The sequence below is a fragment of the Urocitellus parryii genome, chromosome 15 (assembly GCF_045843805.1).
Source record: "Urocitellus parryii isolate mUroPar1 chromosome 15, mUroPar1.hap1, whole genome shotgun sequence".
NCBI lineage: Eukaryota > Metazoa > Chordata > Mammalia > Rodentia > Sciuridae > Urocitellus > Urocitellus parryii.
Window position 1 is genome coordinate 35397 of NC_135545.1, and position 15051 is coordinate 50447.

General features: G+C 43.9%; 1 protein-coding gene across 1 annotated transcript; it reads right to left on the reverse strand.

Moving 5' to 3' along the window:
• Window positions 1-9892: 9892 nt before the first annotated feature.
• Window positions 9893-15051, reverse strand: Garre1 (granule associated Rac and RHOG effector 1). The gene is made up of 4 exons (XM_077793273.1): window positions 15002-15051; window positions 13233-13370; window positions 11697-11775; window positions 9893-11133 (listed from the first exon to the last, which is right to left on the reverse strand). Exons 1-4 carry the CDS (start codon window positions 15049-15051, stop codon window positions 10825-10827), a joined length of 576 nt encoding a protein of 191 aa, XP_077649399.1. The 3' UTR covers window positions 9893-10824.

Consider the following 15051-nt stretch of genomic DNA (forward strand, 5'->3'; position numbering starts at 1 on the left):
CGCAACAGCCTTTATGGCGCAGGCGCCGGGCCCCGCCCCGGCCCCGCGCTGCTCCCCACCGCCCCGCCTCCCAGGCCCTCAGCCCCGGCCCTCTCCGCCCGCTGTGTGACCTTGGCGGCCGCGGCAGCAGCAGCTCTGGAGACTCAGCTGGGCCCTCCCCGCCACCGAGAGGCCTTCTGCGCCACCGTCGACTGGCCTCTGCCCGGAAGTGACTGGGGTCAGAGACTGATCTCCCCTTGCCTCGGTCAGCTTCATTCATTCTATAATTCCCTAGAACACCTTCCAGGTTCCAGGTGCTGTGGGTACTTGAGTACCAAATAGCTAAATAGAATATATTTTATGTCAGATGCTGTTAAGTGATATTGAGAAAAGGCAAGCTGAAAAGGATGCTGGGAATAGGGATTGCAATTTTAAATAAAGGGTCAAAGCCAAGTGCAGTGGTGCACACTAATTCTCAGAGAATCAGGAGGCTGAGATAGGAGGATTACAAGCTTGAGGTCAGCCTAGCCAACTCAGTGAGACTATATTTCAAAATAAACAATATAAAAGAGCAAAGGGATGTAGCTCAGTGGTAAAGTGCCCCTGGGTTCAATCCCCAGTAACTATAAATAAATAAATAGATGCTCAAGAAAAAAATCTCATTGATGAGAGGTAACATTTGATCATAAGTCTAAAGGTAAGGGAGATTTAATTGGCTATCTGGGAAGAAAGCATTACAGCAAAGAGAACAACAACTACAAAAGTCTTAAGACAAGCATGTTTAGATATTCCAGAAAGAGAGGGCAACTACAGCTGGAGTAGAGTGAACTAGGAAAGTGATAAAAGATGAGGTCAAAGAGGAACAAGAAGGCAACAAGATCACAAAAGAACCCTCCAAGTCATTGAAGGGCTATGGTTTTTGTTCAGAGAGAGATTGGAGGTCATTGAAGGATTCTAAGCAGAGGAGGGATATCAACTGCCATGTTTTACTAAGGATCATACTGACAAGCCTCAAGAATAGGATACAGATAAGAGGCTAGTGTAATAATGCAGGCCAGGGAGGAAGGCCGCTTTGGTCAAAGGTATAGAAGTTGGGCATGATGGCCTAAATGAAGAATTCACGGGGCTGGGGATGTGGCTCAAGCTGTAGCGCGCTCGCCTGGCATGTGTGCGGCCGAGGTTTGATCTTCAGCACCACATACCAACAAAGATGTTGTGTCCGCCGAGAACTAAAAAATAAATATTAACGGGGCTGGGGATGTGGCTCAAGCGGTAGCGCGCTCGCCTGGTATGCGTGCAGCCCGGGTTTGATCCTCAGCACCACATACCAACAAAGATGTGTCCGCCGAGAACTAAAAAATAAATATTAAAAATTCTCTCTCTCTCTCTCCTCTCTCACTCGCTCTTAAAAAAAAATAAATATTAAAAATTCTCTCTCTCTCTCTCCTCTCTCACTCTCTCTTAAAAAAAAAATAAAATAAAAATAAATTGTTCCTGTCGGTATTTGGTCACAGTGATGAAAAGCTAACCCAGCAATGTTTAAAAAAAAAAAAAAAAGAATTCACAACTTCCTGGTGAAAGAATGGTTAAGATGACATCCAAGTTTTGACCTGAGTTCCTGGAAAATTGGAATTGACATCAATGATTCGAATGAGGAAGATGTCCAATGAGGAAGACTAGGAGAGGTGCAACTTTGGGGAGAAATAACATGATCTAGGGGCCCCCGGTTGTGGCCCAGTGATATAGTGCTTGCACAGCATGTGTGAGGCACTGGGCTTGATCCCCAAGCACCATATAAAAACAAACAAATAAAATCAAGGTATATATATATATATATATATATATATATATATATATACACACACACACACACACACACACACACTAAAAAAAACATGCTAAGTTTTTAAAACTGTTAGACATCTAAGTGGAGGTATTGAGTTGAGTGTCCACATCTGGAGCATAGGACAGAGAAGGTCTGGACTGGAGGAGAAACTTGGGAGTCATAGTGAATTGATAGCCATTGAAATCATAAACCTGTAAAGGAGGAGTGCATATAGTCAGAGAAGTGCAAGAACTGGAACTCTTTTTTTTTTTTTTCCAGTACTGATGATTGAGCCTAGGGGTGCTTCACCATTAAGCTACATCTCTAGACCTTTTCATTTTTAGACAGGGTCTCACTAAATTTCCAAGGCTGACCTTGAACTTGCAATCATCCTGCCTCAGCCTCCCAGGTCACTGAGATTATAGGCATGTGCCTAACTAAAACTGGCACTCTTATTTTTTGGTAGCAGGGAATGAACCCAGGAGCACTTAACCACTGAAACACATCCCTAGCCTTTTAAAATATTTGGAGACAGGGTCTCACTTAGTTACTTAGGGCCTCACTAAATCGCTGAGGCTGGTTTTGAATTCTCAATCCTCGTGCCTCAGCCTCCCAAATTGCTGGGATTACAGGTGTGCGCCAACATGCCCAGCTAAGAACTGGTACTCTTAAATTAAGCTTCTCTATCATCTGGTTTCCCAGAAAGGCCAGCCCACTAAGGAGTGTCCCAAATTGCTACAGCTCCAGGCCTAGGCTTTCCTCTGGCCTACCTCCCAACTCCATGCAATTGCTTCACAAATGGCTTCTCTCTCCCTGCCCAGAATGATTTGAGGCCCTAAAGATAAAAAAAAAAAAAAGCAAAATAGTAAAGGCTGAAAATTGAAGAAATTGAAGAAACGAGTGGTCATAGGACTTTCCAGGGATCAGCCCTATCCACATGACATTTCACTCCAAGTTTCCAAATGTGTTTTGGGGTATTAATGTACCTATGCCACACTACCTTCTCCAGTGCCTTTTGTCCTCCCAAACATGTAAGAACAGCTTTAGGTATTGAGATAAGAGGCAGTAGGTAAGGTTTCTAATGGTTGCTGGTTCCAAGGTGTCACCTTTTTTCCCCCCTTTTTTATATAATGGTATATACTGGTGAGATTGCTACATGTTTGTACATAATACTATATAACAATACAATTTTTCTAATTCTATTCCCCAGTATTTTCCCTTCCCTCCCTTCCTACCTCCCCATGGTTCCTTTCCTCTACTGTATGCCTTAGATTTTCAACTTCTTTTTGACATTCTATAATGTATGCCACCAGCAGTTGGCCTGTTATTCCCAGCAGTTTGAATTACTCCAGATTTCCCTACAATATTTTTAAATTCTTACCCTCCAGCACAATATTTTTTTAAAAAATATTTTAATTGTAGATGGATGCAACACATTTATTTTTTTATGTGGTGCTGAGGATCGAACCCAGTGCCTCACATGCTAGGCAAGTGCTCTTCCTCTGAGCCATAACTCCAGTCCCCAGCATAAAATTTTAATATTCAACTTTGAAATTTTAAATTTAATGGGTTTTCTATATTAGCAGGAAACTAGATCCTTATCTGCAAGTAAGAGGTTATGGTAGCAAAGGAGAGAAAACACACAAAGTAGAACAAAGGAATATCAATATTAATATTCCTTTATCAATTTCTAGTATGGCCAGCCAGGTTTACTCTCTGAAGAGCTCTTTGCTAGATACTCTCCCATATAATTGTTGTGGCAGCCCTATGATGGATATCATATTGACCTCCACATTGAAGAGACAGGTCAAGGGGCTGGGGTTGTGGCTCAGCGTCAGTGCGCTCATCTAGCATGTGTGAGGCCCACATAAAAATAAAGGTATTGTGTCCAAGTACACCTAAATATATATATATATTTTTTAAAAGAGGTTAAGAAATTTGAGCAGGGCACAAGTGGGGCACACCTATAATCCTATCGAATTGGGAGGCTGAGGCAGGAGGACAGCCTTAGTAATTAAGAGAGATCCTGACTCAAAATAGAGAATAAAAAAGGCTGAGGATGAGTTAATGGAGTAGAGATCTTATATCAACCCTGTCCTTTTCACAAATTCCTGGCTTTTTTTCCCTGCCATCTTAGGAAAAAGGTGTAAGAAAAGTAGGGAATCAGGGATCCCCTGTCTCTCTCTCATCATCCCAATTCTAATTGAACTCTTAATATTAACACTAAATAGCAGAGTAGAATTTACACGTGGAAATGGACCAAAATGGCAACTCAAAAGCTAAGACAGGAGTCTGGGCAAATGCAAAGAGGTAGAAAGATCTGGTAGAAAGATTTTATCAACATCTGTCCTCGGATTATTAATGTAGGGCACTGGGGCGACTTCCCTAGGAAAGACAGGGAGTACACACAGGGTGGTGATCAGTCATCTACGTCTGGGGGTGGCATCTCTGAATCTTGGGGAGTGGAATGTGTAGTTTGGAAAAACATCAGTGTAAGGTAATTTTATATTCTAAAACTTGTCAAATCCCGTTTTCTGCTCACATCACCAAAACCTTATGTTGTGCCAAGTGCTGCAAACCGCAGAGTACAGAGTTCAAAAGTGCCCGGATCTTGGGAGGGGAAAAATGACCCAGACCTGGTACTAAGATGAATAATCCTCCCACCCCCACCAAAAAAGAAATCCCATTCCAGTGCTGGTCACCCTTAAGGGCCTTCTACAAGATGATCTGCTACCTGCAAGTGGAACGGCTGAGGCTGAGGAGGGAATCTGATCCTAAGGCAAGTTAAAAAGGCCAGGGACTGTTAACTCCTGATAAAGCAGCCCAGGAGAAGCAGGTGACTCCCATTGAGTTTTTTACTACAGCTTACGTTGGGACCCAACAAGAGCATGGTCCTAAAGATGGGGAAACCGAGACAAGGGCCCTTGGATAAGTCAGGCCTTAATTCAGGGTAGCTGGACAGGGCTCTAGCAGGCCCAGGAGGCCAGGTGGTCAAGGGTGTGAAGGCAAAAGTCCGGGGCAGGGGACTTGGGCGAAGGGGCGGACTCAAGAAAAGGTTAGTTCTGGGGCGGGAGGGGGGAAGGAGGGCGCGCCGCATCCACGCAGACGGACTTGGAAGAGCTGTTCCAAGAGGCACACCACCGAAGATGCTGAGTCACAGTGTGCCGCGAGGGCCGGGTGCGGGCTCCCAAGGACTGGCACACTCTCCACAGGGGCAGCGAGCGCCAACCGACGCGCAGGAAGATGCGCTCACGCACAGGGACTGCTGGAGGAGGGGCGCGCTCGCGTCTCCGTGTGGGATGGCACGTCCGGGATGGGCGGGGCGAGCTCGTGTGCGCATGTGTCCGCACAGGGTAGGGAGCCTAGAAAGGCAAGTGAACTGACGAACGTTTCTCTCCGCACGTCTGGGATGGATGTAGTGCGCGCGTGTGCGCATGCTCCGGTTATGGGCGGATGTGCGTTTGCGCACGGGAGTGGGATAACGCCCCCTCTGTAACGCTGGCCACGGGGTTTTCTCTTTCCGCAGCGTTGTCCTCAGGTTTTCTCTAGGAACCCGGTGCAAAGGCTTTCAAAAACATTTCCCCACCGTATATAGGTGTGATGTCCATGAGAATAGAAAAATAGAAAATACTAAACTTATTAGATCGGCCTTCATAATCCGATTATCAGCTCCCAGCGTTAGTCCCTCCTCGCAGTTCTGATGACCACGCAGTGTACTTCACACCCCTTTTGTATTAGAATTAGGTAATTCTGGGTTTGGTGGTGGTCCCAGGCACTATCCCGTACCCTGGTGATGTGGACGTGTACCAGACTTTCTAGTGGAAGGAACAAATGCAAACACACTAATGCCAGGACAGCGCTAAGTGCTATGAGGAGGGGGAAAAAGCCTCGATGGAAGATTGGCAGTGGTCTGAGAAAACTGATGGAGCCTTACCCTGTTCAGAACAACAGGCAGTCCTGGGGAGGAAGGAGGGATGTGTGCACAGGAAAGCGTGGAGGCTGTAGAGGAAGAGGCAGGGGACGGGTGGACCTGGTTGGTAAGTGTGCTTTAAGATACATGTATAGGACTTGCTGAGAGTAAGGGAAGGAGGAATCAAGAATGTTTTTCTTTTTGGCCTGAGCACCTGAGTGCACGGGTGGTAGTTCTCTTTTTAAACAAGAATGGGAAAGATGGGGTTGTCTCCCCTAAAAAGATTTTTGAGTTTCAAGTGCAGGAGCTACATTTTCTTTGCAGTCCTGGCTTCTACCAAGGACCAGTCCCTAGGAATTGAGCAGACACTCTTGAAAAAACAGTCTTAACCCATCACTTAGGCCCACATCTCTTAACACATCATATTAAAAAAAAAAAAAATATATATATATATATATATATTAGCAGGAAATATATATTAGCTCTTCAGAGAGTAAACCTGGCTGGCCATACTAGAAATTGATAAAGGAATATTAATATTGATATCCCTTTGTTCTACTTTGTGTGTTTTCTCTCCTTTGCTACCATAACCTCTTACTTGCAGATAAGGATCTAGTTTCCTGCTAATGTAGATGGACACAATATCTTCATTTTATTTATTTTTATGTGGTGCTGAGGATGGATCCCAGTGCCTCACACGTGCTAGGCAAGCACTCTACCACTGAACTACAACCGCAGCTCACAAGTCATATTCAGTCCCCTCTTCTGACACATAGCCAGCCTATCTTTGTGAAACTCTTAAGGCCAGCTGCATGTGACCTCCAGGTGCCTGTCCCCGGAGATTCCTTGGACTCCTGGGTAGATATAGTTGAGAGGCAGCTAGTCATGTTGTCCACCTACAGTCGAGGAGCTGACCATTGGCATCAGGAGGCTGCTCACAACAGTGGCTTAGCAGGACAGAGAGCAAATCTTCTCACAGCCTATGGTTGGCATGTGGCAGGAGCTTCCCAGGTGGCCAATTTGTTTTATGGGGGGATACTGAGGATTGAACTCAGGGGTGCTTTACCACTGGGCTATATCCCCAGTTCATATATATATATATATATATATATATTTATTTATTTATTTTTTAAGTTGCTGAGGCTGGCCTTGAACATGTTATCCTCCTGCCTCTGCCTCATTGGATCTCCCCAGGCAGAAAAGGATCGTCATAAGCCTCATTAGTACCTCAACTACCTGTATGTTTGCCTTCATTTCTCAGATGGGCCAAGGCCTCCAAGAACCCTCTAAGAGCTCAGATATAACTTTTCTTCTACTTTCATCCCTATCTGTCTGGCACATAGGTAATAGGACTCCTCTTATATTCCCATCACTTTTGTGAACAGCACTAGATGCTTATGTACAATAGGAAAACATTTTAATAAAATATTTTTAAAAATTTCCTTGTTAGCTTTTTATTACTTATTTTCTGACATGGGGATTGAACTCAGGGCCTTGACTATGCTAAGCATGCATTCTACCACTGAGCCCTCAAGACCATGCTAGCATTTTCTTTTTTTTTTTTTTCCTTTTGGTACTGGGGATTGAACTCAGGGATGCTTTGCCACTGAGCTATACCCAGTTGTAACCACTGCACGCCCCCCCCCCCCCGGGACTTTTTTAACTTTTTTTGAGATAGTCTCACCAAGTTGCCAAGGTTGGCCTCCAACTTAACAATCCTTCTGCCCCAGCCTTCTGAGTCACTGGGATTATAGGCATGCACTATTGTGCCTGGCCCTGCTAGAGTGTGTGTGTGTGTGTGTGTGTATATTTATATTTTGTTGTAGTGGGACACAATACCATTATCTATTTTTATGTGGTGCTGAGGATCAAACCCAGGGCCCTGCACATGGTAGAGAAGCGCTCCACCGCTGAGCCACAACCTCAGCCCCCTGCTAGCATTTTAGTAAGAATTCAGTGTATTCTTCATTACATTCATGAAACATGGATGTAGCTAAGCAACCTTGTCTTGAAGTAAATTTGGAAGGCTCTGGTACTTGGTCTCTATGTTCAATTTCAGGGCATCTCACAGTGGTACTTACCCTTGGTGGTTATATATTAATACAACATTACTCAATTTTCCTAAATGCATGAAAATAATTCAATGAAGTGCTGCTTTCTCCAAGTAAAACTGAATTGAAATTCCCCTATAACCCTCCATCCATTCATGGTTCTCATCATTATACAGTCTTCCTTCTGCTTGGCAGGACAGCATCATCCAATGAAACAGGTCCTTTTTTAACCCTGTGAGGCAAGGTCTCTTGGAACAGATGGGGTTCCTGGAGTGGGGCGGAGGGGTGGAATAAGTCTTCATCCTTGGAAAGACTAGCTGAGAAAGTACTATCACCCACACTTGGTGGGATGTGGGTGTTAACAGACCCCAACCCTGAGAGCACCTGCATCCTTCCAAAAGACAGTCTCCTTTACCCCTATATTGGATGCACCTGAGAGGCCTAAACCATCTATGGCCTTAGGGAAGCCAACAAGAGGTTGGTTGTTTTTCCTGCTCATCCATGCCAATTCATCCTGATTCTCTAAGTGGTCTTCCCCCTTGAAAAAGTCTCAGAATCTGAGAAGAGGCTGACCTAAAAACCAACTGTGGGCAGCGTGAGTCAAGCAATGCATCTAACATGATGTCTGTTGCAGTTCATTTTTAAATAAAGATTCAGAATACTATTAAATGTATATTTTTAATAAAGCCAATAGTTACTTTACTTATAGGAGCTTTTAAAAGTAAGATACAAAATGTAGAGTTCCAGTTTGGAAGCATTGTAACTATTCACACAATGTCCTGCTGATGCCAGAGCAAGGCAGCCACGCCCGGCCATGCAAAGGACACATGCACGCACATACGCACGCACACGCACATACGCATGCGCACACACACACTTTCTCTCTCTCACTCTCACACACACACACACACACACACACACACACACACACACACACGCGCGCTTTGGCAAGACCCCTCTGCCGAGCGCAGCACCTGGAATTACCAGTGTTCAGAGCAAGGTGGTGCTGGGCACACAGCACCTACATGGAAACTACACAAACAGCTTCACACAGTCACAGCCCATGGAGATGCAATTACAAAATATCTTTCATAATAGGAAAGAAGAAAAAAATTGGAAAGTGACAGTTTAACAATGTCACCTGCGCTGGGGCATTGAGAATTGACCTCTGTCCAGGGTGAGGTCTTTGGGGAGGCACTATTAAAATAAGAGTACTTTAGTATAATAGAACTCGGAATACAGGGCACTGTGGACACATTACTGAAGGAAATAGAAAACTATCTTACAAGTAAAACAGTCACAAAGAACTTCCAACAGATTAGTGTGCACACTGTGACAGTTAACACAGACGAGAGCCACGCAGAATTGATGCAAAGCATGTGCCTGAAAAACTCTATGTACAAAATAGTTATCTGTAAACATGGTGAGGTGAATATTCAGAACCCATGGTGAAAGGATCATTAAGTACAGGCAGCAATGGCATCCCCACACAGCACAAAAGACAACACCCAAGGCCTGGAAACAGCCTGACAACACAGTACTAAAAATTCAGGTGACTTGGCTCAGACACCCTAAGGGTCCTCTAAAATGTGTATGTGTATGTGTGTAAGTGGGTGTGGGTGTGTGGTGTGTGTGTACACAGATATTTATCCTTTTTGGTATTTTTAAATAGAAATTTACTTATATCTGTAGAAAAATGAGAACATAAATGTGTTATTACAATCTTTGCTGGAAAAGCTTATATGGAGTTAGAAAGAATAAACCATTTATTAGTAGTAGTTAACATATATTAAAATGGTTTAATGACTTAAGAAAATATAAAAAAAATATTAATACTGTCAAACTTTCATACCAGAAAATATCATGGATTTTTCTCAATTAGACTTTTTCAAAGATGAAATATGAAAAATTTAAATAACTTTTATATAAAGAACTTTCTGCAACCTCAATTAATTTACAGTGGGATATGTCTATTCTATATAGATATATTTATTATTATTTCTCAATTTAAGCACCATTCAATTCTTCTGGATCCATTCTGGCTGGAAAATATCCTAATTCCACAGGATGTTATCTTTTTAATGGCACATGTTAACCGAAAATGAGGTGGATTTTCTTTTTTAAAAGAAAAGACTTTAATTCTTATCTACATCTTAACTGGTTTGTCTTTTGAACCAGCTCACAAATGTTACTGCAGTTTCTAGTGCAGGTGTCTCTGTGCAGCCCTTTGACCACACTTCCCCACTTTGAGGACCCTTCATGCCTCCAGCCATGTGTGGAAGGATCTGAGGACAGCAGGTGAAGCCTTACTTTGCACACACCAGCAGCCTGCTGGCTCATCCTCATGCACTGTCAGGAATATACTTCTGACATCAGCTATATAATCCTGCTTTTGTAAATCTGGCAAAGGCTGTATTCCTGGATGTTTCTGGGTAAAAGGGGCAGCTCACCCACAGAAAACCCAGGTGATTGCTTCTGATCATAAATATTCTGTTTTCCTGTTTTTGTGCTTAAATAAAGATTAGTGTTGAGCAAACCTCCAGCCGGTATATCTGTATCTTAATATGTTCAATGCACTTTAGACAGGAGATGTTTTAGCTAAAAATCTACATGAAAATAGCTATGAAATCAGTGATGGGTGTGGTCACCACTCAATGTGTTAAGGAGGAATAAGAGAGTTTCATAAGAATGGTCAGTTTTGCTCTTGGCCTTCAGACCCGATGTCTTCCTAACATATAGCAGGATTAATAACCTCAGAACTATGTTTCTCAAAGTGTGGCCTCTGGCCACCTGCATCATAATCACTCCAGGTGCTTATTAAGCATGCGGATTATCCAGCAACCCCCTGAGTCTGATCTATCACCAGCTGGCTCTCCAGGGGTCTGCTGCCTTCAGAAACCAGGCTTTAAAGGCTTGGAGCTGCCAATCACCCCTGTTCCCAAGGAAACCTCCTGGGATGGGGTGCACTGGTCCTCTGAGGGGCTGGTATGAGCTAGTCAGCCCTGGGGTGGGAATACTGACCCCAACAGCTCTGGGTGGGCAGGAAGAATGGCCCTGGGTCAGTACTGAGGCAAGTAGGCTGGCCTGCGTTCAGCCTTCCCAGGGAAGGCCTTAAAGCCCTTGGGTGCTGCCTTGTGTGCTGGTGGGGGTGGGGGTTGGGGTGGGGTCTGCACATAAGAGAAGGAGGCAGCACTGCAGTCGCTGGTTGCAGCCCACACAGGAGATTGCAGCATCTGCATGGTGTCGTTCCACTGGTTGCCGGGACTGGCGACTGCATAGAGTGGTGCACTTGGGCTGGGCAGTGTGCTGGGCAGTGGGGAAGGGTGTTGCCAGGGTGCTTTGGGAGGCCACGTTTTGGTTTTGTTATCCTGAGGGACAGAAGAGGGTTCTTAGTGGCACTTTTGGTGGTTCACCACCTTTTCCCACCTTCCCAGATCTCTGGTTCTTCTTTCTACCTAGGAGCAGGGTGAAAGCCCTAGCCCACCCCACAGCCTTGTCAAATGGAACTTCTTACAATGATAGCAATGTTCTATGCCTGCACCATCCAATAATAGTAGCCACTTGCCATCATATATGGCTAGTACATCTGTGGAACCGAATTATTTATTTATTTATTTATTTTTGCAGTGCTGGGGTTTAAACTCAGGGGTCTCATGCATGCTAGGTTATCTAGCACTCTACCATTGAGCTACACCCCCAGTTCTTAATTTATAATTAATTTAAATATAAACGGCCACATGTGGCAAGTAATGGATATCACATCCCTAGAGCTTCTTCTGTATGTGGCTCTGAGTCAGCTGAGATGGCTAACTACTTAGATAAACTCATGAGAAAAAGAGATTCACCACAAAGAAGACTGTGACTTTGAGGCCTTAAAACAGAAGCTGTGGAATCTTGCCCATGGCCTTAATCATAAGCCAGCCCATAATACCTGGTTCATGTCCTCCACTGTAGTTAAGAGAGGCGGTGAGGGTAGCATGCTGGTCTCCTGCTCTCCACTGCTGTGTTTCCTGAAAGAACCAAGAGCCTAGAGCAGTGATTGCCTGGCTTTCTATCCAGCTTAATTCTAGGGGTCATCCCAGCTGCACAGCTCTGGTCTCCAGGCCCTGGTTCCAGGTGAGAAGGGCTTGGGTCCATTGAGTTCAGGGGCAGAAAGAGCTCAGCACTAAATTGTGTATGCCTACAAAGCCATCACAGGGTAGGGAAGGCATAAAGATAGGCACTGGCTTTCTTCAGCTGCTCTGAGTCCACCAGCTCTGACTTTTTGTTAATTTTTTCAATAAATTACCATGCACTGGGGGGTGTATGGAACTTAAAAACAAAATTCATTAGTTTTAACAACACTGAATGAAAAAGACAGGATGTATCAGGATCAGAGCTGGTGCTCCTGCAGGCAAACAGAGTCTCTGCAGAGCTGGTGACAGAGGTAACTTTTTAGATGTCTGATCAGCCACAGGTCTAGAACAGAATCTTAAACTCCAGCCTGGGCTCAAACCCACTCTTACAGCATTTCTCCCACCCCAGTTCACAGTACTCCCTCTACATATCAGCTCAGGCCCGGAACTTTCTATCATCCTGATTCTGCTTTCACATACACCTCACTGCCGATGCCCCACCAGTTGCTCCCTCACTTTGGTAAGCCCTCTGCTCTCTGCTCATCCGACGTCTCCCTAGTTGCCCTTCTGAAAACAGAAAATTCACCTGTTCCCTATGTTCTATCCTCATCACTTGCTTTATTTTTTCTTCATAATACCTAAACTAACCTGACATTTTTGAGAATCTGCCTTTCCTAATGAGAATATAATTATTTCCATGAGGAAGAGGGCTTTTTTTTTTTTTTTTTTGCTATCATATCACCTAATATGCTACAGCTGCTACCGAAAGAAACTAAGAATGAAAAGCCAAGCGCGGTGGCTCAATCCTGTAATCCCAGCAGCTTAGGAAACTGAGGCAGGAAGATCGAGAGTTCAAAGCTGCCTCAGCAACTTAGCAAGGTTCTAAGCAACTTGGTGAGGAGACCCTGTCTTTAAATAAAATACAAAAAAGGGCTAGGATACGGCACAGTAGTTAAGTGCCTTGGGTTCAATCCCCAGTACCAAAAGAACAAATGTAACTCCTCTTTTTTTTTTTTCAGTTCTAGGGATCAAAACAAGGGCTTCCTACCTGCTAGGCAAGCACTCTACCACTGAACTGCAACCCTATCCCTTTAAAAAATATTTTTATAAACAAATTTTGAAATAGAGTATCACTAAATTGCCCAGGCTGGCCTCAAACTTGCCGTTGTACCTGGCTCTAAAGGTACTCTTTAGAGGTCTTACAAGAGATGGTGCTGGAAAAGCCCTTCTACCTTTCTCATACAGCAGGCTGGCAGTTAATAACGGGCTTCCTGAATTTTCTAGAGGAATGAGCTGTGGGTCACACTCATATGCCCTTCTCTCCACTCCTTGATTTAGAAATCTCTTCATACCTTCTCTGCTTGACAGCAGCAACGAGGTCAGGTCCTGAAAACATGGAGAACAAGCTGTCCCCATTGGCTGAAGACGTCTCATCACTGGAGCTGGCTGAGTCTCCCTGAGCACCCGACCAGCCGCTGTGCAGGCCGTCCCTGAAAGCCAAAGAGAAAAGCTGGTCCCTGGCCTCTGACAGTCAGCCTGGACACTAGATGGACAGCTCTGAGTTTAACTGCCTCCCTCCACTCAGGCCCTAAAAGAGCAACCAAACAGTGCTCTCTTGTCTCTCCGATCTAAAAACTTGCAGTTTTCTTTCTCTCCCTTAAATGTTTTTTGTTTTTATTGTTGTTGTTTGTTTTGTGTGTGTATGTGTGTATTAAGTTATATATGTTTTTTTTATCACTTCCTTTTATTCTTCCCAGAAGCCTGTGGTTTGTGTATGAAATTTAGAGAAATAAAAAGTTGAGATGCTCTTTTCCCATTCATATTAACCAGGTAAGCAATATGAGATGTGAAAAATTCCCATTTTTTTCCTAAAATTTTTAAAATACTTTTTTAGTTATAGTTATTTATTTTTATGTGGTGCTGAGGATTGAACCCAGGACCTCAAATGTGCTAGGCAAGCACTCTACTGCCGAGCCACAACTCCAGCTCCCCATTTAAAAAAAAAAATTTTTAGTTGTAGTTGGACACAATACCTTTATCTTGTTTATTTTTATGTGGTGCTGAAGATTGAACCCAGGGCCTCACACTTGCCATGCAAACACTCTACCGCTGAGCCACAACCACAGCTTCCCCATGTGTTTTTTTATATAAATCAATAATTCCCTTAAAAATCTGAATCATATACCATACATTTGCTAGTTTTTTTTTTTTTTTTTTGGTGGGGAGAGCTTGGGATTGAGTTTAGGACTTGCACCAGGCCTGGTGCTCTATCACTGAGCTGTGTCCCCAGCCCTGACTTAACATGCTAGGCAAGCACTCTCCCACTGAGCCACAACCCCAGCCCTGCCTTTTTGTGTGTGTGTGTCTGTGTGTTTGTGTGTGTAGCTGGGGATTGAACACAGGGCCTTGTGCGTGCAAGGCAAACACTGAACCAAATGAGCTATATCCCCAGCCCCATGCCTTTGTTTTTTGTAGGCTATAATGATAGTACTTAATAACTTACACGGGTTTTACAGCCATGCTCATTTAACATGGGCTTTATGTTGAAATGAGTATAAAGACCATGTTGCTGGGTGCAGTGGTGCATGCCTGTAATTCCAGTGACTCAGGAAGCCAAGACTCGAGAATCTCAAGTTCAAAGACAGTATCAGCAAAAAGTGAAGTGGGAAGTAACTCAGTAAGACACTAAGCAACCTAGTGAAACCCTGTCTCTAAATAAAATACAAAATAGGACTCGGGATGTGGCTTAGTGACCCGTGTTCAATTCCCAGTACCAAAAAAAAAAAAAAAAAAAAAAAAAGAAGAGAGAAGACCATGTTAAACATATAAACACTTTAAAAATGCTATCATATAAAATTCTTCTCTTGGGTGGAAGAGTCTGTGGTAAACCATACACTTATGCTAATAGTGTGTTTACAGGGACACATCATACCAGCTGGCATCTTATAGTCAGTCACAAAACTCTGATTCCCTGAAGACTTCATTATATCATTCTCATATGGAGGTTGGATTTCAATTGCCTAATATGAATGCACAAAGGCCAATGAGTCTCCCTTTTCACAGAAACAATCTGGGACACCCAGATCTCAAACTCAACTTCCTGGCTGTACCCAGTACTCACCCTTCTGTAAAGAATTCTGGAAAAGGCCAGGTCCGATGGGCATCATCCAT

Excerpts from the sequence above, each read along its gene's own strand:
- Garre1 (XM_077793273.1), bottom strand. The coding sequence starts at position 15,051 with ATGGATGATGCCCATCGGACCTGGCCTTTTCCAGAATTCTTTACAGAA. Across the intron at positions 13,371-15,001 it reads CCAGAATTCTTTACAGAAGG|GGACGGCCTGCACAGCGGCT; the intron begins GTGAGTACTGGG and ends TTTGGCTTTCAG. Across the intron at positions 11,134-11,696 it reads CAGTGGAGGACATGAACCAG|GATAACAAAACCAAAACGTG; the intron begins GTATTATGGGCT and ends TCTGTCCCTCAG.